Below are 27,500 nucleotides of genomic sequence, written 5' to 3' on the forward strand. Positions count from 1 at the left end.
GGACGTTTCGTTGGGTGTCCCATCTGCCGGTGGACGTTAGTTCTCAACGACCCCCCCCTCCCAAATCCAAGTCCTCATCCTCAACTCTCCCCCTAATCCTCAAGTCCTAACCACCCCTCACCCAACCCCAAGTCCTCAAACTCCCCTCCTCACCCAACCCCAAGTCCTCAACTACCCGCCCCACAAAACCGCATATCCTTAACCCCCTCCCCCTCTCTGAAAGCCTCAACCCCCCCTCTCCCAACTCTCTGTCCCCAACCAGCAACTCTCGTTCTCCCCGAGAATGGAATTTCTTCACTTCACGTTCTCCCATTTCTTCGCGTTACATGAAGAAACACAAGGAACCTTTGCGCAGGAGGAGGCTATTCAGTCTATCATTTCATTTCAATCATTTTTTTTTATTATCCACGTGTTACATGAAAATTTCATCTCCTGAGAATGAAATTCAAAAAGGGTGCATCACATCCTTTTCGCACTTGCATTAAACATGTGAATTGAGATAGGCACAAATGATGGTCCAAAACGACACAAGCATGAATGTGAATGCCTGAATGGTTAAAAACTTACCTGTGTTGTTCCTACCTTGTTCCTGTTCTGTTCGTTAATAACAATGTTAAAAGTAAATAATAAAAACTCTAAAATCACAATCTTGCAATATTGCATCATCTCGTGATTTTTTTTTAGTAAAAACAGCAGTTAAGTTCACTTAATGATTAAAAAAATACATATAAAGTCATTTGTAATGGAAAGGAACTCCACATACAGACCCTTCCAATCAAATGGTTTTATGTTTCCTGGTGGAGTAGTCCAAGAGAAAATCCTCGGATAGACAGATAGAGAAACAAACACAAAAAACGTATAATTATTTGGGATTCTTTCGTTCACAGCACACGGCTTCACGTCGCATTTTTGCTGGCAGTGTAACTGTGCCACTGATTGCAGTGCCCCCTGTAGGTTAGAATACGAAAAGTCGGTGGTGATGTCTGGTGCATCGAAGGACAGATCTCTTTCCTCCCTCTTTCCATTTCCCCTTATACTATAGGACCACTTCACAGAAGTAATTGGCCATCAGGAGTTCATGCTTTTGCCTCCGTCAGAAGTAGAACAGCTGCTATCCAGTGATGACATAAATGTTCCTGATGAGGAGACTATCTTCAATGCACTCATGGCATGGACACGCCATGACCTGGAGGCACGCCGCCGCGTACTCGCTCGCCTCCTCGCTCACGTACGACTACCTCTGCTCTCACCACAGGTACTGCCAAAAGCTCATCACGAATGCCTTACCTTACACAAGTGTTAACAAGCCACCAATCCCAAAAATGAACAATGGATGTCTTTCTTGGCATGCTCAGTTAGATGCATTCAATTGGAGTAAACATTTTTCACCATTGAGCGATATAGCACATGCTTCGTCTTGTCGTCACGGTAATATTTCCTAGTTTTGTCATTCAAATTCATATCTATGTCCACCCCAGTTCCTGGCCGAGTTGGAGACAAACCCTCTGTTCCGGGAGGAGTTGGAGTGCCAACGCCTTGTTCTTGAGGCCATGAAGTACCACCTGGTCCCAGAGATGCGCCAGTTGCTGCAAAGTCCACGGACACGCCCCCGTGCTGCCACTGTTGGAGCGATGTTTGCCGTTGGCGGCATGGACGCCGGGAAGGGTGTGAAGTGTGCACCATATTGCAGATACTCTTATGCACACTCCAGCTCACAATCACTTACCATAATACTCACTTTGATCACATTCACACCTGTTTGTATATGTCATACCAGGCCCCAGTACCATGGAGCGCTTTGACCTGCGTACCGGTCGATGGCTACCGGCTGGTGCCATGCCTGGCCGGCGGCTACAGTTTGGAACTGCAGTTATTTCTGGACACCTATATGTAGTGGGTGGCCGTGAGGGTCTGAAAACTCTTGGGTCTGTGGACTGCTATGACCCTGCCCGTGGCTCCTGGTCCTCAATGCCTGCCATGTCAACCCACCGACACGGTCTTGGTACTTGAAACCTTCTTCAACTCTGGATGTATGGGTCAAACACTATATGATGAGTGTTGACAAAAACTGAACAATAAACAGGTTCAATGGGTGTTAGTTTAAGTTCCCAAGGCCAGACATATCTCTTTCCAATTGAACTGCAGAATTTTCTTTTCAAGTTTTGATTATTTGCATCGAACAGCCTTTCACATATTCCTTTTGGTGGTGCTAATTTTGCTGTAAACAGCATTCAGTGCCTCCTACCAAGTCTAAGGCAATTAAAATATGGAGTAGCATGGCTTGTAGATCAGCTCAGGTGGATTACTTCTTCCAGGAAGAGGATAGGTGAGCCAGTTTGGTTTCAATAAACAATATAATAGTAACGTTTGCTTGATTTCCAGAAGCTGCAAATCAAATTCCTTAATCTTCAGTCATATTTTAACCCACAAACTCTGGGATTTCAGTATCATGTCTTCATCTTGGGTCATCGTGTCCAAAACAATTTTTTCATACAAAGTCGAGGCTCATCGAAGAGCTATGAAATAGAACTGATCAGGACGTAACAGAATAAATGGAATGGTAGAAAGAGAGGGGAGAACCCATCAACAGAAGGGTTGAGGGACAAAATAGAGGGAGACTTGGAGAAACAAGGGCTGTGGGGAAGAATGCACGTGGAGGATGTTAAGTTATTACCGTGTGCTATATAACTTAGCATTGTTATTATGAAAAGAATGAGGGCAAGGGGGAGACACACGTGATGGACAACATGGATACACAAATCAAACTCTCAAGAAGGAATAAGTGGAAACTTGGAAAGAGGTGGGCTTGGGGAGGGTTAACAATGGCAGGAATGATTATTGTTTTGGATGGGGAATGATCTAAGATGGTGGTGAACAGCTCTCTTGAAAGCCTGGAGGGAAGAACGAGATTGAAGACAATGTGGAAGTTGGTTCCACAAACAGGAAAAAGAGGACCAAATGAGGGGAGGTGAGCAATGATTCTGGACCATGGAAAGAGCGGAAGGTGCAAGACCAGAAAGCAGGTGGTAGAAAACAGAGACCATCGACCTGTCTGTGATGGTGAAGTGATAGGGCCATAGACTCAGCTTCATCATGGGAAATTTTAATTATCCTGAAGGCCTTGGTTTCCATGGTATCAAACTGAGCAATGTGTGAGGCAGGGGTGCCTGCCTAGAGGGGATAGCAGGACTACATCAAGCTGCGGATGAAGGCCTTGTCTGGATAAGACAGGTGTGCTGAGGAAGGACTTTGCATGATGGAGGATGCCGAGTCAGCCACTGGCTTTGGAGGCCAACTTAGAAGTGTGGGTTGCCAAAGAAAGATCATAGCTTTACTTATTCAAGAGGATTGTTAAGAAAGTAGATGGGAGGGTTTTCCAGATGGTCCTTTCAGAGAGTGAGAGAAAGTGTGAGATTTGTCAGGATTGAAAGACATATTCCAAGTGTTTGACCAGCTTGTGATTATATGAAGGTCCACAGAGAGAGAACAGGCTGCTGCCCACCTATCTGAAGGATGAGGATGTCATGACAGAGGGTGTAGTTATCAGCAGAGAGATGAGGGGTATATTCCAGAGTCAAATAGATTGTTGATGAAAAATAGGAATAGAACTGCACTCAGAACACTGCCTTGGGGTACTCCAGTCTTAACAGGGGAGAGGAAATGAAAGGATTCCTTTGAGAGCCAAACGTTGGCTATGAGAGTGGAGTAAGTCTGTAAGCAAAGAGTGGAATTGGCCTTGGATGTCATTGGCTTGGAGAGCAAGGTATTGAAGGCTGTATTGAAGGCTCAAGATATGTGCAGAGTCACTTCTTGGTGGTGTTACACTTCCAGGAGATGCTCTTGTTTGTAAATGTCAGAAGTGTTCAGCAAAATAACAGGTGGATAACCTGGAGGTTAATGTAAGCAAATGTTCCTTCCAAACTCTCCCCTCCCCTCCTTTTCATCTTCTCCTTTTCCTCTATATGCTCGCATTCACAGCTTTGTTGTGATTTTTTCAGGTTTGCTCACTGCTTGAATTGCCATTATTTGAGTGTGCATTAAGGATTATTCTTCCTCCCCAATTTTTAAGATTTGAAAATACTGTTTATTTTAAATACCGGCTAATGATGTTCATGTATTTAACCATGCACCCATGCACTTTTTCTTCCTGTGGCTCCCTGAGGTGTGGCGGTGCTGGAGGGCCCCATGTATGCAATTGGTGGTCATGACGGATGGAGTTATTTGTGTACCGTGGAGCGTTGGGACCCTCAGACCCGTCGCTGGCGTTATGTTGCCAATATGGCTGCTGCACGAAGCACCGTGGGGGTGTCGGTGCTCAATGGCAAGTATGTGGTACATTGTGGTCTAAATTTCACCCAGTACTGATCCATACTGATCAAGTCAAGACTCAAAATTTCCAACTCATGATTCATCGATAAAACTTAAAAGCTTAGAATATTTAAAGTATTTTGTATGATCACACTGTACTGGAAGAGGCAAGCTGAAGGAAGTAGAGTTAAGAGATTCGGATCAGTTATATCAGGTATGCGAACATGTGCCGAAGCAGCATGTTGCTGCGTCCACTTTCTGCCAGTATGGCAGGGGCTCCCGTCTGGCCATCCCCCAGACATATCCCTGACCGATTCCCATCTCCTTGAGATGCCGATCAACCTGCTGCAACCATGAGGCACGTGGTCGGCCGTTGGCCTCCTCCACTCATGAAGCTCCTTTGCTGAGAGAATCTGGTGAGCAGGATCAGCAGCAGGAGAATGAGTCACATGTCCATACAGCCGCAGCTGACACTCAAAGACTATACAGGTTACAAATCTCATCTGAGTCTCTCTCAGCAACCGCTCGTTGGACACAATGTGTGACCAGCGAGAGCCAAGGATTCTCTGAAGAGACCTGGTACTGAAGGAGTTAAGTCTCCATCTCATATCCCTGGTCAGAGTCCAAGTCTCACATCCGTAGAGCAAGACTGGAAGTACCAAGGACCTGAACACTCGGACTTTTGTCCTCCTGCACAGGTACCAACAACGCCACACCCCATGATCCAGTGAACCCATGACTCCCCAGGCCCGACCAAGAATCTATTGACCTTTGGCTCACAGCCAACAGAGACATGGATATCAATGCCATGGTAAGTGAATCTCTCTGTGACCTCAACATCCTCACCACAAACAGGTACAGACAAGATGTCAGCTTCCAAGATGTTATTAAAAGCCTGGATCTTAGTTTTGACCCAGGAAACCCAAAATTCCAGTGGTTCTAACTCTTCTTTCAGTGTCTCGACAGCCCCCAAGTAGAAATCCAGAGTGTCCGCAAAGATGACTGCATCATCTGCGAAATCAACTTCAGAGATCTTGACATTCCCAAACGATGTGCTGTAGCTTGATCTCTCTGACATCCTCCACAGAATATTGTCCATACAAGCGCTGAAAAGTATGGGGGCCAGTACACACCCCTGATGAACTCCATTAACAACTGGAAATAAGTCAAAGGTGAAACCACCACATCTCACAGCACTCTCAGTACCAGAGTATAGTTCAGACATCAGATCGATCAGTTTTGGTGGCACCCCACTTGTACAGAGAATCCTCCAGAGGACAACCCGATTAATTTAATCGATCGTTGTGCAGAGATCAAAATAGGCTGCAAACAGCCCCTGCCGAAACTCTCGTGTGCATTCGGTGAGACCCAAAGAGCAAGGATGCGGTCAATTGTTGACCTCTTTGGTGTAAAGCCTGACTGCTCTAGGCACTGGTGCTCAAGCAGATGGTGGCGAACCCCATCAATAATTATCCGAGCAAAGACCTTGCCCGGCACTGAGAGCAGCATCATCTCTCAGTATTTGCTGCGGTCTTGGTGATTACATTCACTTTCCAGAGAGGGACAACAAGGCCTTGGGATGATTCCTGTGTTCCAAACAGAGCACAGAATTGCATGCAGTGACACAAGTACAGCATTTCCACCAGCCTTGACAAGTTCAACATGGATGCCACAGATCCAGGAGCTTCAATCGGTTCACCTAAGCCTTCTGTTTTCACAAAGAAAGGTGGATCGCAGTTGATTGGAGGGTCAGCAATAGGAATAGTAACAACAGCAGCCGCCTCAACAGCTGGTGGGTCAGCCGGGAACAGCTGTTGAAGTAACCGGCCCAGCGGATATTCACTTCAGACTCCTCTGTCAAGAGCCCACCACCCTCCGCTCTCACTGCAGTACACCAAGGAATGGACTTGCGGGAAAGCAACACACAAATTCTCCTGTAAGCAGGACAAGAATCACTTGACCCTTGCCGAGCAAGGTCTTTGCTCGAATAATTATTGATAGGGTTCACCCCCATCTGCTTGAGCACCAGCACCTAGAGCAGTCAGGCTTTACACCAAAGAGGTCAACAATTGACCGTGTCCTTGCTCTTCGGATCCTCACCGAAAGCAGATGAGAGTTTTGACAGGGACTGCTCGCAGCCTATGTTGATCTCTGCAAAGCGTTTGATTCAGTGGATCGGGATGCCCCCTGGAGGATTGTTGGTCTTTGTGGCGTGTCACCAAACCTGATCAATCTGATGTCTGAACTATACTCTGGTATTGAGAGTGCTGTGAGATGTGGTGATACCATCTCCAACTTATTTCCCGTTGTTACTGGAGTTCATCAGGGCTGTGTACTGCCCCCCAAACTGTTCAACACATGTATGGCCTGGATTCTGGGAAGGATGTCGGAGAGATCAAGCTGCGGTGCATCGTTTTGGAATATCAAGATCTCTGACCTTGATTTCGCAGGTGATTCAGTCATCTTTGCTTAGACTCTGGACATCCTTTTGGGGCCCTTGAGGTGCTGAAGGAGGAGTCAGGGCCGCTGAGATTACAGGTTTCCTGGGTCAAAACTAAGATCCAGGTTTTCAACGACGTCTAGGATGCTGCTATCTTGTCTGGACCTGTTTATGGTGAGGATATTGAGGTCACGGAGAGATTTACTTACTCGCAGTGATATTGTTGTCTCTGGTGGCTGTGAGCCAGAGGTCAATATATGTCAAGATCAGGCCTGGGGAGTCATGGATTCACTGGATCATGCGGTGTGGTGCTGTCAGTGTAGCAGGATGAAAGCCCAAGTCTTCACGTCCTTTGTGCTTCCAGTCTTGCTCTACGGATGTGAGACTTGGACTCTGACCAGGAATCTGAGAGGGAGACTTAATTCCTTTGGTACCACATCTCTTCGGCGAATCCTGGGCTATCGCTGGTTGGACTTTCTGAGAGAGACTCAAATGAGATTTGTTACCTGCATCGTCCGTGAGCATCAGCTGTGGCTGTCTGGACACATGGCTCGTCTTCCTGACGCTGATCCTGCTCATCAGATTATCTCAGCGAGGAACCCTCGTGAGTGGAGGGGGCCAATTGGCTGACCACGTGCCTCGTAGTTGCAGCACGTTGATGAGCATTTCAAGGAGAAGGGGATGGGACAGGCAGCTGCCTGAGGGATGACCAGACGGAGGCCCCTAGAGTACCAGCGGAAAGTGGAAGCAGCGATGCACTGCGTGCTCCCATACCTGACCGAACTTGAATACCAAATCCAGCGATGAGCTTGTGGGCGCTGAAATCATGAACCAGCACCCTAAGTCCACGACTTCTTGGAAACTCAAGGAACTTAGTGCTATTTTGGTTTACAATTTCAGGTCCATGGGAACCAAAATATGTCTCATAACCATCCCTATCAGTTCCAGTCGATGCATTAAAATCCCCCAAGACCAGAAGAGTATCTCGCCTGGGGCACTGATCAACCACAGACTTGAGTGCGATATAGAATGTGTCCTTCACGGTGAGATCACTCGCCTCAGTTGGAGCATATCCAGAGACCAGGGAAACGACACCCAAGGAGTGACGAATCCTTAATCTCATAATACGCTAGTTGACCGGTGTTACCTCAGTTATCACTAGAGTCAGCTTATTGGACACAGCTACAGGAACTCCTTGGGCTATCCATTAGATCGACCAGACCAATAGTTGGTGTAACCACCCGACATGATCTTGCCACTGTCCGTTCTCCGAACCTCAGAAAGTGCTGCAATACCGATGGTCAAACGCTGGTGCTCAGATGATAACAGAGACCGGTGATCATCCTTTCCTAGGGATAGGATATTCTAGGCACCCATCTGAAGGTACCGCCTCAGGTTACCCAAATTTACCAATGTCTGGCGGACGACAACTCAGCACCACTCCACCACACACCACCGCAATGATCCAATAAGTTTACCACGTGCATTTCCTCCTATCACCAAATAATGGGGGCTCCGAAGGGTTTGCCCAATTCCGTCATCTGCTGAGGGTAGCAGCACAGGAGATTCTTCCACAGAATGGGTTTTCAGTTTTCTTTGCGTTCATGGGTTTTGCGGAATGAAGTGTTTTATGGTGGCCTGAGTACAAATCCTGCCACCGTCCTAAAAAAGTACCATGACTGCAGGAGGACATCCACAGAAACAGTTGGGCACTAGATATGGATGGTCTTTGGCTCACAAGGAGCTCCTACACTCTTTGCCAGGTTTTATTTTTAATACTGCTGGATGTCCATATCATACACCCTCCTCACCAGGAAACTTGGTGGGGGAGACGGTTTAGTCGCTGACAACCCGAACATGAAACAGGTTCGTACAGGTTCACATGGTACCTGTAGCAAGTCACAGATCTAATATGGCCTGGCCTGACCTGATCTGATAGAATAAAGAGATTACTACGCATTGAAGGTTCCATTTTCACCTAATATGTCGTATGAAACATGTTCTGTGTCATATGGGACCACGATGACCAGTATTTCCATCCCACAACATGCCATGTACCATATGTTATGTCTAATGCAAACATTGGACATGTGTGTGCTATTTCATGACAACAGGGTCTTAGCTGCGTGCGTACTTGTGCTGGTGAAGTCTTCATTAAAAAAACAACCCAAAGATACATGCTGATCTATCTTCACAACATATTTGCCAATGTACAGTACACCGACTTTTGCATTCCACTCCAACAGTGCAATATAAATCTCCCTCTCCAATTATTGTTCTTCTTTCGTGTGCAGCACATGGCTGTGAGTAGCATCAATGGCTGGGGGTGCTGCTGTGCCACTTATCCGGCGCCTCTGTAGGTTAGAGCACAAATTTGTAATTTGTTGGTGCCAACAAGAGCTTGCCTACTCTTTGCAAAGAACATCATAGGATCTTGAACATCCACAAACTAATGCCAGCAGACAATACACCAGTTGATCATCCATCCAAGGGACAGTGCACACACCAATGCCTTGCCCTTTCAGTGAGACACCAGGATGACAGTTTGTCACTCGGGCCGAGATTCAAACCCAGGCTAGACTGCTCAGAGGCAAGTGTGCATCCCTCTGGAATTGTAGAAGACATCTCTAAATCGGTTGGGCCACCTCGGAGTGACATCATGAGCATGACAATTACAGCATTGGTTCCACAAAATGTTAAATGGCATTCTGCTTACCATTACGTGAGGCGAATAATGTTCACTAATGAAATTCGTCTTTGAATTGAGCTGAATAATGACCAGATGAAAAAAGATTACATACCATTTCCACAGGTGGAGAGATTAAAAAAATTAAGTGTTTTGTTCCAGGTCATTTAGTCCAAGATTCTGCCACTTAAATCTCAGTGCAATTAATCCTTGGGCCACAGCATCAGAGAGGGACTTCTGATTACTTACTTACACAGTCAATACATCATCCGAGATAAGATGCTTTGCCATTATCTGTCTTGCTCGCAGAAAATCTATCTACTTTCTTGTCTTTGCTACCTGCAGACTTTATGCTGCTGGTGGACGAGATGGGAGTTCTTGTCTGAGCTCTGTAGAGCGCTTTGACCCTCACACCAACTCCTGGAGCCCGTGTGCGCCTCTGTCCTCGCGCCGTGGAGGTGTGGGCCTTGCCGCCTGCAATGGCTTCTTGTATGCTGTGGGAGGCCATGATGCCCCCACGGCCAACCACGCCTCTCGTCTCCTTGCTTCTGTGGAAAGGTCTTAACTCCCACTGCACATTTATCATTTTGTCTTTTCTGATTTTCTTTTCATCCTTTTCCCTTTGGTTGTTGATACTTTGTGGTTTCAGTGGTGAGATTTTGTATCTGGCGTTTTTCTTTTGCTTATTAACTGTTTTTTAGCCAGACTAAATAAAGTTACTTATTCATTTTATTTACCGGTTTCACCAGAGGGGACTGTGGGTTTGCTGTTCGTCCATCCATCCCACCTGTGGTTTTTCAGATCCCCCCCCCCCATAACCTTTAATATATCAAACTGACACTTGGTACATGGTTTAATTTTGATATGTTACAGAACAGGTTCGAGTTTTAGCATGTTTTGTCAATTTTTCACACAGTTTTGCCATTTTTAGACTTTGAAGATATCACATATTATACATGGGTCAGTGTTCAGCTGCCCTGACTCCACCCCTCTGCTTTACACCCATTGGTTGGATAGCTGGTCTGATTCCACACCAATTAACATCACGCGCCGTCATTCTATATGAAACAACAACACAGGTCAGGCCTCAGGCCTTAGGCCTGGGTGTTAGTCCAATGCCCAGTGCAAATTGGAATGAACCCAGGTATATAATCACGATGTATTGTATGAGCACATAAGCCATATGCATGTTTTTGCTTTGTACATCGGGTTGTTTTTATTATTTTCGGCACCGAACGCACCATTATAGACTGCCCAAATAAAGGGATGAGCATTGATTGTGACCGGTAGGAGACTTGTATTGCAAAGCAATTCTCGCTCTTGTTTTGCATCCTCTTGTCTTTGCTTCTATAGCATACCACACAATAATCAAAGTGGTAACACCTTAAAATATAACATGAGTTCCCTTTCAAGGAACTTCGACACAGGAGGAGGCCATTAGGCCCATCAAAGTCTGTGCTGTTATTACCAACTTATGGTTGCTTGTCCGTGCTCTATCCTTTTTGAATCATGTGTTAAGCAAGGAAGCAGCACGTACCGTGTTTAAAAGTTATTTCATATGACTCGGCCGAATGTTTGAAGCACTGACCTCCCAGACTGCTGACCGTTCATGATTATGCCACCAAAGCTGGTACCTTGTCAAACAAGAAGTGACACCAAGCAACTTCAAGTATTTCATGGAAATGCAATTTAATCGCAATAATTCGAGGCAAAAATACACCATGTTCATTAGCACCCATTGTTGGGAACTTGGAAGGTAAAGAGTAGGTTATGGAAATGAAGTTGTATGGATGGATGGTCACATGGTATTCTCTTGACAGCTGAAACAGATGCTACCAAATGTGTTGGCATCGAGTGTGAGCTCATTCGATATTGATGCGGTCTATGCGAAACTGGCATACTCTTGATCAGATGCCGAATGATGCTGCGTGGGATCCCATTCTGTTCTTCAGTTTGCGCCTGTCTTTCCCTAGGTCATCCGGAGGGTTATGACGATGAACACGATGTCCTAGAATGTCCGAAAGATGTTCTATGAGATTAAAGTATTGGATAGGACGGCCTGTTAGTGTTCCGATCCCCTGGTTCATGATGCACGGAACCTTGATTTAAATGTAATGCCCCATATGTGTTTGTTTATTTTCTACTAATGTCCTTCGAAAACATGTTAAAGAACACTGATGTCTACGAAGGTCTTTGTCCTGCAGGTGATGTATGCACAAGCTCTTACATGAGCTTAAGATCACAGTCGGCAGAGTAGCCTTAGATCATAAAAAGTATGAGGTCTTTTTGACCACTCCATAACTTCTATGGCTTGCTATGCAAGAAGCTCCATGACCATTCTGACAGTTGAGTATTGAGCGTTATTTTGCACAAAATGAAGTCTGGTCCAATGGCATCAGGAAAATGCAAGACAGGACCGTGTCACTGTATCACCTTGCTATCAATTCACCCCTCGGAAGCATTATGAGGACTGTTTGGCCACCCATAAAGATGCAACCCCCAGACCATGAATGACCGTCTTAAAAAGTGATCATACTTGATGGTGTTGCTTGCATTGTACAAAACATTGTCGGGGGTCCACCCGACGTGAGCATGTTAATCATTGGTAGACAGATGGAACCGACATTTGTCAGTGTAGGCTATAAGACAGGTGCCCAATTTCAGAGCTGCCAGTAATCTCACCAATATTCCAGCCAGGCTCTGTGGTGTCACGAGATCAATTGTGAATCTGTTCATGGCCATCTGGACCTCAAACCAAATTCATGTATCCTGTTACTGTTTGATCCCTTACGCTGACGCCAGTGCTTGAACTAAAGTGGATTTTTACACTATGTGCAGTGGACTGACAATTGCTCGATGCCATGGACGGAAGATATTGATCATCTCATGGAGCAGTTGATCTCGCATGACCTTGAATACACAGCTAGTGAACCTCTGCCACCCCCACCCCCCCCACCCCCCCAGTCAAGAATCATCACCAGCCCCCCTGATGGAATATTCAGGACTCCACAATTATCAAACATCTGCAGCAAATGAATCAGCGACCGCATGAATCATTCAATCTGAAGTTTTATGAAATTGAGGGTACTGGCATGTGGGAGTTTTTTTTTTGCATTTTGCGCATGCAAAATGCATGAAAACATCAGTGGCATCTGAATGAAGAGGTTGTGAAATACATTTGTTAATAGTGTAATCCATTCATAATCTTTGGAATCCTAACTTATGGACTGCAAAGTGGGAGTGGATTTTTTAGCTCGCCTGTTCGAAGAACAAAGAGCTATAGCAATACCCCCGGCGTGAGCGTGAGCGTCAGCGTCAGCGTGAAAATGTTAAAGTTTTTGGTGCAAGTTATTTCCTTTCTAATGTTTTTATGTACTACACTATTTTTTACTGATTACAATATACAAATACATATATTGCTTTAAAATTATTTGGATCAGACCACTGCATGCTTTATAAAAAATATTATTAGACTAGTCTTTTAACCAGAGAGTTGGTGTCAAAGCCACCCAATGCTCGCCTGTTTATACATTTATCGTTTTTAAAAGACTAGTCTAATAATATTTTTTATAAAGCATTGCAGTGAAGTCTGATCCAAATAATTTTAAAGCAATATATGTATTTGAATATTGTAATCAGTAAAAAATAGTGTGGTAGATAAAAACATTAGAAAGGAAATAACATGCACCAAAAACTTTAACATTTTCATGCTCACGCTCACGCAGGGGGTATCGCTCTCGCTCTCTGTTCTTCGAACAGGCGAGCTAAAAACGATAAATGTTTAAATAGGTGGGCATTGGGTGGATTTGACACCAACTCTCTGGTTAATTTTGTCTTTATTCACTTCATACAATAACACAGATGCATTTGGTGTAATAAGAACACAAGTTTAAATCAATATACCACTGGTGGACATGTTTGGTGTGCGAAAATGATGAATTGATTAGATTCTGGTGAAGATCCGGATGCGCATTCGGCCAATCAACGAGCGACTCGAGATCCGGCTCGAGAATATAAGTTATGGCTTTTAATTGCTGATGACTTCACACATTTAAGGGTTTATGAGTGTATCATTGTGTACACATTTGAATGGGTGGCCATTTTTTTCCCCGTATCATCCCTTTATATGGAATGCTGTCATACTCCATGATATGGTGTGACATTAATATCCGGCATGCCTATTTCTGTAATAAAACAAGACGGAACAAAGTAAATCATGCTTTTTAGGAAACTAAGGTGAAGTACAGATGTGGGAGAGATCGTCTGACGTCATAGCAGTTTACACAACCTAGCTACACTTCTTAAAACTCACATATTTTATAAATGCTGTCCATTACAATTGATGCACTCTCTACGTACAACCAGGACGTTGTTCATTACTGCTTTTAATGTCATTATCAATAGATGTGATGACTTCAGTGATTGTCTCTTCTGTCCTCACTGTACTACATCTCATGTGCTTGGATGGACGAATACTACCATCTTCATGAAAATTTTTGAGGAAGGAGGAACTGTTGCTCTGACACGGGGCATTTCTGCATGGAAATTCCCACCTGAATGCTCGCCGAGTTGAAATAACAGAGCCTAATTCAATACAGAGTTCTAAAAATTATGTCTGCATTGGCATATCAAAATGATCCATCATTCAAATCTTCAGGACTTCACTTGTAATGCACAAAAAGAAATCATTAATTATGTAGATATTTCTTTAAAATGTATACCTTATATTTTGTCACATATAATACACAGATGCCAACCCTCCCGATTTCATCGGGAGGCTTCCGAAAATTCACCCAAACTCCCGCCCTTACGATCACTATCCTTATCCTCCCGAAATTTTGATATTTTTGCACTGTTCACTAATCAGAATGTACTAGTATGAGAATTGAATGAAAAGCATCGTCTGCTACGTATAGCATGTGGTAACTCCATAACGTTCGCTGCTACCAAATTGTACGTAAAAAATTGCAAATTCAAATGAGGAGCAGCGAAACATTGGGTCTGGATCTCGCTTATGCGATCATGCACTGAGATTTAGTGCATGCGGTATGTGTGCAATACAGTGCATGCGGTATGTATGCACAGTGTATATGCATGCGATACGCTCACTGCATGCAGCTGGGCCCCGTACCAGCCCGGCGGTCGCGACCACCGTGCGGTGTTTAACAGCCGCTAGAGTTCTACGAGTCGCGCTGCAGCTGTGGAACATCGACTTCGAAGTTACCGATGCTTCAAGCCCTCGATGTTGATTACGAAATGGCAGAAAAGAAGCTACGAAGACCAAGAAATGGTCTCAGAAGTACAAGACCGAATACAGTCTCCAATACCCGTGTATTCGAAAGTCTGAAAGAGGAATTCATCATGCGTATTGTACAGTATGCAGCGTTGATATTTCAGTTGAGCACGGAGGTCGCGATGATATTCGGAAGCACGTTGGAAGCAAACGGCACACAGACATTGCAAAGGAGAGATCTTCGAGCACGAGTACCGGTACACTTCTGAATTATTTCACCAAACAAGGGACAAGCGAGGAAGAGGATGTTACCCGAGCGGAACTTCTCTTTAGTGGATTTATTGTGGAACATAACTTGCCCATATCAGTCTCAGATCATGCTGGACCTCTATTTCAAAAGATGTTTCCAGATTCAAAAGTTGCTTCAAAGTATGGATGTGCAAGAACAAAAACTTCAGCAATAATTGGTGAGTTGTCAAGTGTTACTGCTTCATCTATTGCCGATATTGCTAGACTAGCTCCATTTAGCCTAGCTACAGACGGTAGCAATGACAGTGGTGAGGCCCAGCTATATCCTGTCCTGATTTCGTACTATGACAACAGTGCTGGGATTGTGAAGCAAGGTTTGCTAAGTTTGCCTGCGTGCAAACAAGATTCCACTGGAGAAAACATTTTCAAACTGCTTGATCATGAGTTCAGTGACAGGAAAATTCCGTGGGGAAATTGTGTTTCCTTTTGTGCTGATAATGCCTCTGTCATGGTGGGCAAGCACAAAGGAGTCGCTGCTTATATCCACAAACAAAATCCAGAGTGCTACATCATGGGATGCCCTTGCCATATGATGCACAATACGGCCAAGAAGGCGGCTCAGGCCTTACCCATTGAATTTGATGACTTTCTCATCGATATTTACTACTGCTTGGACAAAAGTAGTAAACGCGTCAAAGGAGTGAAAGCACTGCAAGAACTCTGTGATGCCCCGACACACAAGATTCTGAAGCATGTCGCAACAAGGTGGCTGTCCCTTGGTCAGTGCCTAGACAGGCTGATTGAACAGTGGGAGCCACTTCGCCTCTTCTTCAAAGAAGAAGTACGAAGAAAAATGCAACCAACTGTAGCCAAGACTCTAACAACGAGCAAGAAGGACGGCACTGTATCTACTGCCAGTACTGGCACTGCAGGATCAAGCACTAGTGGAGCAGCATTCACCACTACCACTGCAGTATCTGCTGCGAAGAAGACAGCAGGGACAGCACCAAAACCAATGCTGAGAGCAGGTACCATCACCGGCCCTTCATCACGTTCATCTACAAAGCAGATTCCTTCAGAGTCGAGAAAGACTGTGATAGTCCCATCTACAGGCAAAGAAGGACCCAAGTTAAGTTCTGCTTTTGCCAAATCACTTGATAGAAGCTCAGCAAAACCTTCGAATCAGAGGTCTTCTTCCTTGGCTGCACCTACCTCAAGCTCTCTCCTCAAACGTAAAATTGGATCTGGTACTACGAGTCTGACCTCTTCTGCTGGCAGTAAACGCAAGTGTGATCGCCCTGCGGCTAAGTGTACTACGAGTTCTACAACTAAAAGCGCATCTTCCTCAAACACTGTGCAGGAATCTAGAGAAAAACGTGTCAACAGGATGTTCTTGTCTCCACAAACAAAACTCTATTGTTTCTTCCTTCGATATGCTAACAAGCTTTTTGAGAAGGGGAATCTTCTGCTCCAAAGAGACGAACCCTGTATTCATCTCCTGCACGGAGAATTGAATGGTCTTCTGAAAGATATCTTCGTACGGTTTTTGAAACCATCGGTGTCATCGGTTGCTCTGGTAAATGTACCCTTCTCTGACAGAAATCATCAGAAGAATGATGAGGACCTCATGATTCGGAACGATGCCAAACTGTATATAAGGGAACAAAGGAGTCTCAAGAAATCCACCTTCACTCTGAGTGAGTCAGACATCCAAGGTTTCTTCAGTGCAGTTCGCTCATATTATGTGAAAGCCTGCAATTACATCTTCAAAACCTGGCCGCTAGGTGATGAATTAGCCAAGCATGCTCAGGTGCTGGATGTTAAGCTACACCAAGAAGTGGGGTTTGACTGTGTGGAGTTTTTCATCAAGAAATTCCCCTGTCTGTTCAGTGGCGGTGATAGTGACATAGACAGTCTTGAGAGTGAATTCGCTCACTACCAGGCAGACGCCTCCATAGCTACAATTGCTACTGAGACAGTGAGAGTGGATGAGCAGTGGCATCGGATTTCACAGCTCACAGATCCCTGCACTGGTGCCAAGAAGTATCCTAATTTGAGCAAAGTGATGAAGGGAATCTTGGTCATTCCTCATTCGAACGCATCATGTGAGCGGGCACTCAGTCTTGTACGGAAGAATCATACTGAATTTCGTCCCAATTTGAGTGTCAAAACCCTGGAAGCTCTCTTAATTGAAAAACTAGCTCATCGCACCCCTTGCTACCAGAGAGAATACAGCAAAGACATAATCAGAAGGGCTAATAGAGCCACACAGCTGTCACTCAGCAAAGCTGCCATGGAAAAAGCAAGCAGCAGTAGTACCAGCCAGTAAGGTAAGAAAAATATTGCTTCTTTTGTGCTTTTTGTTAATCTTTGATTGTCCCCTAGCTTACTAATATTAACATACATGTAACATTAAAAAGTGCACAATTTTCCCCTTTTTTTGTTCAAAAAGTGGGAATTCTTAACATGTTAAATGCTCCAAAATAGGATTCAGAGGGCACTAGAGAGCGTCTAGAACCCCAGAGCTTCCAGGGCCCTAAGGCGGGCCCTGGACCCCGCCGCAAGGGTCGAGCACTCCGCGCTCGAGATGTGCGCTTCGCGCACATTATTTGGTGTCGGTTGCAAATCCTCCCTAATTCTGATTTCCAAAAGTTGGCATATCTGATAATATCTCACATATAAATGCCACACCTTATATCTATATATTACTAAAACTCTCATCTTGTATGTATGTATGTATGTATGTATGTATGTATGTATGTATGTATGTATGTATGTATTATGTTTCTGAAATACAGCCAAAACGGTACACGATATCGCAAAATTTTAGGACCATCTTACTTTACCATTCTCCTGTGGTGTGCAGTATCAAGTTTCGTTCAAATCTGGCAACAAGAAAAATTATTTAAAAAAATTAATTCCCCATTCAGTCAAGTCCTCTTCAGGATTATTTGATCAATGCAAACAACCTCAGCGGTATAGTTCGCTGGAGCTATCTTTTTTTGAAATGATTTTTTTTTATCAACCACTGTCATAATAGGAACCCAACAAGTTCACAGGTCATCTAGTATATTACTAAAACTCTCATCTTGTATATATATGTAAGTATGTATGTATGTATGTATGTATGTTCCTGAAATACAGCCAAAACGGTACATGATAGCGCAAAAATTTTAGGGCCACCTTACTCACCATTCTCCTGCAGTGTGCAGTACGTTTCATTCAAATCGCGCAATGAAAAAAATTATTTAAAAAACAATTCCCGATTCAGTCAAATACTCTTCGGGAGAATTTGATCAATGCAATCAACCTTAGCGGTATAGTTCGCTGGAGCTATCTTTTTTTTCTTGAAATGATTTATTTAAAAATCTCAAACATTTAGTATAGACAAATAACGATTTATTTTTAAGCATAAAATAAACATCACCATTTTGATCTAATACTTCCGTGTTCAGAAAATAAATAAAATTGTGTTTAGAAGATTACGCGCAATAATTTCTTTGACTTTCTTTTCTCTGTTTTTTTTTCACATTGACACGCAATATCAAGTTTCGTTAAAAATAATGAAAAAAATAAATTCCCGATTCAGTCAAGTACTCTTCGGGAGTATTTGATCACTGCAAACAACCTCAACGGCATAGATCGCTGGAGCTATCTTGTTTGTTTTTTTGAAATGATTTTTTTTAAATCAACCGCTGTCACAACGGGAACACAATGGGTTCACGGGTCGTCTGGTCTCATATAAAAAGCTGAGTTCATGCCTGTAGGTGAATGGATGTGTGGATCTGTGTGTGGGTGATTATAAGCGCCGCCCGTTCTACAGGCCATGCCTTCCCCTCTATTCCCAGCATCACAAGCACCAGCCATTAGCAAGGCCACTCCTTTCCCTCCAGCCGTCCAGAAATCGCCGCCATCTTTTTCGCTCTACATTGCTCTGATTGTTTATAGACTTATGCTGTACCAATGCGTCTTCTATCATTAAATAAAGGTACTGTTTTGAGGAAACAAAGGAACATTTTGATTCCAAGTCAAACGAGGTAATGCATGTTTTGTTTGCAGCGATCGCGGCAGCGGTCCCAATAATATACACCGCCCAATGAAGGTACGTTCTCAAACTGCAGAGGAAAGAAAATCGTGTTCTTTCATGAAAGAAAAAAAACTTTCGGTTTTTGCTTGACTTTTCAAGGCTTATAAACAAACTGATGTACATGTAATACAAATATGATAACAAATAAATAAACATTAACATTGGCTTGGTCGTGAAATACTTGTGTCCATAATTAATTAATCAGGAGGTCGCCAGGGAAATTCCTGAGAGATCTACTTTCGTACACTCAACATCACCTCTGCGTTTATGGACGTTCTCAAACTGACCAAGGTATGTTTTCATAACAACAAAAATAGTCATGATTAATATTTAAAATCTTCAATGAAAAAACTATCCTTTTGTAGGCGTTTTTTTATGTACTGGATGCTGTCGAGATGTCCAGGGGTGTGTTCAGTTACCAAGCAGCTAGCTGGTGCTTGTCAAGCCAGCTGTACCGTATCACCTGTTTTGCATTGAGTGCTTGCTTGACTGCTTAAAGCACTTTGTGAGTGCTCCACGAGAAGGTTGAAACTGAACACAAGCAACTAGACTTGGTAACTAACAGAGGAACGGGAATGGGTGGGGTAAGAGGAAGGACCCAGTGTTGCCCGGAAACGCCGGGTACCCCTGCTAGTATGTATAAAAAAAAATTATATATACATATATATATATATATATATATGGATGTATGTATGTATATGACCCACATGGTCTAATGGTTCGATTCCTGGTGTGGGCACCACACGAGCAGGAACTGTGACTGCTAGTGTAGCGACGTGGGTAAAATTGAGTGGCAAGCAATTGAAAGGTGGACCTGAGTTTTCTCGATCAGATGATTGTGAATATATATATATATATATATATATATATATATATATATATATATATATATATATATATATATATATATATATATATATATATATATATATATATATATATATATATATATACCGGGCGTAGTTGCGTGCGCCTGTAATCCGGCTACTCGGAGGCTGGGTTGGAGGATCGCTTTAGGACGGGAGCTCTGCGCTTGGCAGTGCTATGAGAAGGTGTAGGGCAGCCCAGAATCATGGCGAAACCCAATCCTTATCCCTGTGTCGTAAGAGGCGACCAGGGTCGTGTCAGGAAGGGCATCCGACATAAAACCTGTGCCAAATCAGTATGCGGATCATAACGGATGATCCGCTGTGGCGACCCCTAACGGGAGCGGCCAAAAGAAGAACAACAGCAATATATATATATATATATATATATATATATATATATATATATATATATATATATATATATATATATATATATATATATATATATATATATATATATATATATATATATATATATATATATATATATATATATATATACATATATATATATATACATATATACATCGGGTGTAATGGCGTGCGCCTGTAATCCGACTACTCGGAGGCTTGGGTTGGAGGATCGCTTGAGGACGGGCGCTCTGTGCTGGGCCGCGCTATGAGAGGGTGTAGGGCAGCCCATAATCATGGCGAAACCCAATCCTTATCCCTGTGTCGTAAGAGGCGACCAGGGTCACGTCAGGAAGGGCATCCGGCGTAAAACCTGCGCCAAATCAGTATGTGGATCATAACGAATGATCCGCTGTGGCGACCCCTAACTGGAGCAGCCGAAAGAAGAACATACATAAATATATACATATAACTAGAACGGGCACTCATAGAGCGCATACCTTCGCCGCCACTACTTTTTTTGTTCTTGGTATGAGTGTGGGGAACTGGTTTCATATGAATGGTCTTATGACACAAACCACATAGCTATAATGTCATGACCCCCCCCCGACTTTCGGGGGCTACGGACTAAACAACAATCAACTCACGTCGTTTTGGCGAGTCTTCACTCGCAAGCTCGGTGAATACAACGTTTCAACAAGAGAAGGTAATCTCGTTTGATGCTGGTTTCATGCAAATCGAATAAGAATTGACTGAGTTATGTGGAAAACCGCATATTTTTCAAGGGCGTGACCCCCCCCCGACATTTTACCCCAACCGGTGACATGTGTTATGACGTCATTGTGTCACAAGATTGGGCATTAAATTCTGAACATTTTGGTGCTGGGTTCATGTAAAGCGGACAAGAATTGACCGCGTTATGACAAAAACCGCATATTTTTCAAGGTCGTGACCCCCCTGACCTTTGACCCCTAACCGGTAACAAGATTATGGGCGTCATTGTGTCATATTACATATCACAAGATGAGGCGTTGAATACTGAACATTTTGGCGTTAGTTGCATGCAAATTGAATAAAAATTGACCGTGTTATCGTAAAAAGACGATTTTGACCTTTTCGTGACCTTGACCTTGACCTTTGACCCGAACGATCCCAAAATCTAATCGAATGCTTCCTGGCTAATAACCAATCATCCCACCAAATTTCATGCAATTGGGTTTAATACTTTTTGAGTTATACGAATCACAAGATTACAAATAAATAAATAAATAAATAAATAAATACACGCTGACCAAAACATAACCTTTCGCAGAATGCGAAGGTAAAAAAAAAATATATATATATATATATATATATATATATATATATATATATATATATATATATATATATATATATATATATACAAGCCGGTAGGCGGACATGGGTAGTCGATCAAGTCGAATTTAGTCGTTTTTCAGCCGTTACTCGCCAACAAAAGCGTCCATAGCAACGATTCTTCCTCACACATAACTAGAACATACCATGAACCTACCATACCAGTTTCATGTATATCTGGCTCATAGTCTCTGAGATATAACGAACTTCGTTTTTTTATTGTTTTCGACCAGGGTTCATTCAAAGTCTATCTTCGCCGACAGTTTTCATAGGATCCGGCTGGAAATTTTTGACAATATGGCTGAATGTACTGCCCAGTCGCCCGTGGCCCGATTTTTGATTTTCGAAAAAACAAATTTTTGAGATTTTTTTGAAAATTTCAAAGGTCCGTTGCTAGGCAACGAATGGGTCCATAGCAACGGTTCTCATTTGCACACAACTTGGTCATGGTATGAACCTACCAACCAAGTTTCATCGAAATCGCCATTGTATTAATGGAGCACTGGACCGAACAGACATACAAACATATTGACAGAAATACTGATAATAAGGGAAGACTAGATCGACTTCCCATTATATATATATGGATAGACCAACTTAGAAGTGTGGGTTGCACAAAAGATAGATTAAATTATAGCTGGAACTTGTATTTTTTTTTCAACAATTTTAAGGTTATTTCTTCGAAATAAGATCAAGTGGGTCCCGGTGTCCAGCCGTCCATACGTACATCGGATTTGACGAAAACATCTCACAAACTACCCAACCGATATGGACCAAATTTGGTACGATGCATCAGAACGGTAAGGTCTCATGGGGTTGTGCTCCCTCATCCGAATCTGTCCCGCCAAGAGCTTGAAAATGGGGGTTTTGCCTCAAGTTAAGGTAATTTATTTTAAAATCTTCTCAGAAATTGATGGCCAGATGCAGACCCGATTTTTCATGAAATGTAAGGACCATGTGATTAACTTAAGTTGTGCTCCCCATGACCGCACCACTCCAGGAAGGGAGGCCATGACCCCTTCCCCCTTATCCCTCATTTTCAACCTGCCTGTTGGGGAAATACCGTCAATCCCCCATGGGGCTATTTTCAGATGTACACACACACACACACACACACACACACACACACACACACACACACACACACACACACACACACACACACACACACACACACACACACACACACACACACACACACACACACACACACACACACTCTTTTCAATTATGTATTTGTTCCTGTTTGTGTAAGGTGTCAGTGCTGATTGAAGTTGGCATTCAAATCAGTATCGGGGGAGGGGGAGCAAGCAGTATTGGCTTACTGTCCAGAGAAAATGTCGAATCTCCACAGCCTTATCTTACAATAAATTAATGTAAGCAGCATTAAATAAGACGTTTGTATTAGTTTACAACAGTTAGTCAATTTTTTGACGAAGAGCTTGGAAACTATACAGTGATGGGAATGCACCTTTGCCACGGTGCTGTAGTTTCTGTGTTCCAATGATTCCAAAAACAAAACCAGGAACAGCTGGACCAGCAATGTTGATGAGAAAATGTCATTTGAAAATCATTCAAGTCTACACCCCAGGTCATGAGGAAGAAGTGGAGGAAATTTAACACCATGTGGAGGATTTTCTCAATACGAAGCCATCTAAATATGTAGTCATCATCGGTGACTTCAGTGTAAACGTGTTTACGAAAACCATGAAGAAGTTGGAAATGTTAGCGAAAGAAACAAAAGAGGAAGCTGAAAAGGAGAAGTCACAATTTTTTTTATGTTATGAACTCCTTTTAAAAGAAGAAATGCAGAAAATCAGAATGGATAAGACCCAAATGGAGCAACAAAAGTTGAGATCTCATTTTGGTTAACAACAGGTATCAAGCAACACATGAAAGTGAGATACCATTGCAATGCCAGCAGTGTCCACTGACTGGTGAGGATGAAAGTAGCATTTAAACTAAGATTAGAGCAAGAAGAATGAGAAACATTCAAGTAAAAATCAATAATACTCAATTGCAAGAACGAAAAACAGAATACCAAAGTGATATGAACAACAGATCGCGACATCCGGATGAAATAACAGATAACCACAACGAACAAAGGCAATAAAAGACAACCTCAGCAATAACAAAGAAAATGAAAACGATCCCACAAGAACAAGTGATTAGATATGACCAAGAACTTGATGAGGAAAATAATTTCAGGGAAAAGTTTTCAGATATGAGCAAGAACTTATCGAAGAAAAGAAGGTTGGCATTCATGAGGAGGAGGAGTTTCCTCCTTCGGAAATGCCCCACTAAGTGTGGTGAGAAAGGTGACTCCATTGTTGTGACGTCGCTGGCACCCAGAGTGCCCTGCAAAGTCACGGCACTTCCACCAAGCTTAAGGCGCTGTCACACCTTGACGATTTAGCCAGCAATGGCAACGTATAAAAATGTATGTAAAACGTTGGCGTACGCTGAAATTTTGATGTTTTTTTAAAATGTTTTGGGCGTATTCATAACATGTTGGTCGTATGCATAACATATTAGTAACGGGCACAGAACGTTTCGTTGTCTTTAGATAACTTATACCAACGAATGCTTAGCCTGTTGTCGGCGTTCACAACCTATGCCCAACGATAGTTTAACTTAGGCATAGCGCGCTGCACGTATCGCCGACGATCACGTGGCGTAGCCTGTTAAAAACCTGCCGCACGCCGATTTAAATCATAACCGCCTGAGAATTGGAAGTGTCAACATCGCAGTCACACCTTGACGATTTAGCCAGCGTATGCCGACCTATGAAAAATGTGTCTAAAACGCTGGCACACGTCGAATAGGGTATGGGTAAGTTGTGTATACGTTAAGAGCATGCTGAAAAACAATGAGGTACGCTGTCATATTTCGTGGTACGTCTAGTACGTCGTGAAATTTCAAGCATGCTGAAAATTTTACGACGTACTCGCCGTATGGCTCACACGTTCCGCTACGCTGGGAATAAGTTGTAGGCACGATATTCGATCGTTGACACACGTCGACACAAGTTCCTTGTAAGTTACTCATAAGTCGAAACATGTCGAGGTAATGTTTAGCATACCCGAAACTTATTTTCTCCGTCAAGGCACATTTTCTTTTTTTCTCCTGAAGGCACGTGACGAAATATGTGAAGTTGTTGTTGTTTTTGTTGTCTATCACGAACTTTAAAATATATTCGGACATTTGCTTTTAAGTTTCGACGTCGACGTGACAATATCCTCAAACAGAAAATATTCACAGAGGAGGAACTAAGAATAAGACATGAGCAAACTGAAGAGGCAATTGGACGTGACATAAGGTGCTTCGACGTGTGTGCAACGATAATGTAACGTGCCTACAGCACGTTACTCGTACGTTATAAATAAGTTTCGGGTACGCTAATCATTACCTCGACGTGTTTCGACTTATGAGTAACTTACAAGTAAAGTGTGTCAACGATCGCATAACGTGCCTACAACTTATGGCCAGCGTAGCGGAACGTGTGAGTCATACGCTGGCATACGTCGTAAAATTTGAGGACAACCGCAAAGTACAACGATGAAAGCCAGCGTACTACGACGTATGGCAGTGTTTTTCAGCGTGCTCTTAACGTATTCGACGTGTGCCGACGTTTTAGCCAATTTTGCATACTTCAGGCATACGTTGGCTAAATCGTCAAGGTGTGACAGGGCCTTTAGTGGCTATGTTTGTCTCGTCGAACAGTCCTATGTTGTGTCTCGTGTGCTCATTTGTATGTCCATGTGTGTGAGATGCGTGTGTGGCAGCTCCACTATGATCCTTAGATCCTGTTTAAAAAAAAAAAAAACAAGAAGGGAATTAAAATGAGTCACCGCAGTTAAGGAGAGAAGTTGATTACTGTCACGTAAATAAGATTGGAGATGGATAAAGATTCGATCAGACAGAGAACAGAAGCTCAACAACCTAGACCGGGAAGAGAAGCCGATGGAACAGACAGAAGACCAGATGAAATGGCATTCTGGTCACAACCACAAAACTGAAAAGGTACTGGGTGGGACATGTGATCAAGAATAACGGATTGCTCACGGATGACAAGAATATTGCAAACTGCCAAACCAGAGGACCAGAAAGAGGTAGAGGAAGACCAACAAAGATTAGGTGGAGAGACGAAATTGAAAGTGTTCCTGGTAGAGTACAATGTCAGTCGTAGAGTAGAAAATATAGCACAGACCAGGATGAGAAAGGCTTTTGTCCTGTAATTTATTGAAATTGTCTAGTCAGGTCAAGTCAGGATTGTAAAACTTTACAACATTGCTTGTAAGCTCTGCTAAATTACAATGTAGTTTGTTGTTTTCCATTTTACAACCATGCATGTAAATTTTGCAAGCAATTATAAATTTACAAGTAATCTTAAAGCACATATAACTCGAACGACACTCGGTAAAGCGCATGCATACCTCCGCCAAGCTGAACAATTTACGTTTTGTATCCCACTGATAGGCCGGATCTGGACCCGGAGCTTAACCAAAATCTAATCGGCTTGTTCTTGTCACGTAACCAACTCATCCACCTAGTTTTGTCATAACTTCTTCACAACTTTTTGAAATATCATGCTATATATCGTTTTTGGCCCCATCTCTCAATTGTTAAGAATCACTTTTGAAAATTAAAAAAACTCCTTGAATCCGGATCTTCACCAAAATCGCATCAATTGGTTCTTGTTACACTCCCAACCTATCCACTAAGTTTCGTCCAAATCCGTCCATAACCTTTTTGAGATATTGTGCGATACTGTATATCGTTTTTGGTCCTATCCCGCAATGGTCAAGAATCACTGAAAATTATTCTTGTATCCGGATCTGGATCTTCACTAAAATCGAATTGTTTCGTCCTTGTCACACAGCCAAGCTGTTCACCGAGTTTTCGTGCGAATCCGTCCATTACTTTTTATCCCCTGCCGCGTGGCGGAAGGGGGATATTTTTGTCACCCAGGTCGGCCGGCTGTCCGTCCGTCCGTCTGTCCGTCCGTCCGGGCGTCAACATTTATAGCTGTGAGTGTGATAACTCATAAACTGTTCGCCATATCGATTTAAAATTTGGGTCACACATGTACCACCTGAAAAGGAAGAACCCTATTGATTTTGGGCGTGGCCGGATCCAAGATGGCCGACTGGGGCGGCCATCTTGAAAAAAATGTTTTTTGTAACAAATGGAAAACCACTTATCTGATTTCAATTATTTTTAGTTACTACGTTCCTCACCCCTGGGGAACTTTTTCGAGATGATGACCAAATGGTGTCTTGTTTCCAATTCACCTCCCTCATTATCTAGAATATGTATGACTTTTTTCATTCAATGGCGGGGGATTCCCCATCTCTGATGGTATATTTGAGATATGCTGCTCACAGATAGAGAAACAGCAGTGGAAACTATCCTCTGTCCACCTTTGTGGTGGAAGTAATTATGAGCATAGCAGGTGGCAGTATTTATTTTTATACAACTTTCAAAACAAAAAATTCCATAACGGTGGTAAATGCTACAACATCTTTTATACAACGAGGTTGTCATCCGAAGGTGTCTTTCAAGTGTGCATACTGAGTGCAGAGTGACGTTTCGTGTGACTGACCCTATCCTGGATCTTGGGCCAGCAGGTACAACCCAAAGACGGACAGCTGGAGCAAGGTCGCTCCGATGGGATTGGCCAGGGATGCCGTGGCCGCATGCCTGCTGGGTGGTCGACTCTATGCTGTGGGTGGCTACGATGGGCAAGCCTATTTGGAACGTGTTGAGGCCTACGACACAGTGGCCGATGAGTGGGTCCAGGTGTGTGATGTTGTCCTTTATGACTTTTATTTAAATAGACAAGGGAAAATGTATCTTTGCTTTCATGTAGACAAGGGAACTCACCATCGTTTGTTTGC

The 27,500-nt window shown here is 43.2% G+C and overlaps 1 protein-coding gene across 2 annotated transcripts in view; it reads left to right on the plus strand.

Moving 5' to 3' along the window:
- LOC147011086 (kelch-like protein 5) overlaps positions 1-27,500 on the plus strand; it is a 125,885-nt gene that overhangs the window by 97,526 nt on the left and 859 nt on the right. Inside the window, exons 5-10 of one of the 2 annotated variants that reach the window (XM_085858663.1) lie at positions 1,043-1,255; positions 1,479-1,665; positions 1,778-2,002; positions 4,163-4,325; positions 9,780-9,992; positions 27,228-27,402. In XM_085858663.1, the coding sequence (XP_085714789.1) occupies positions 1,043-1,255; positions 1,479-1,665; positions 1,778-2,002; positions 4,163-4,325; positions 9,780-9,992; positions 27,228-27,402 (1,176 nt within the window). The remainder of the gene's footprint in view (positions 1-1,042; positions 1,256-1,478; positions 1,666-1,777; positions 2,003-4,162; positions 4,326-9,779; positions 9,993-27,227; positions 27,403-27,500) is intronic. The other variant, XM_085858664.1, reaches the window with a different exon arrangement.

The sequence above is a fragment of the Eptatretus burgeri genome, chromosome 16, assembly GCF_056783735.1.
Source record: "Eptatretus burgeri isolate ZD-2024b chromosome 16, Ebu_testis_v1, whole genome shotgun sequence".
NCBI lineage: Eukaryota > Metazoa > Chordata > Myxini > Myxiniformes > Myxinidae > Eptatretus > Eptatretus burgeri.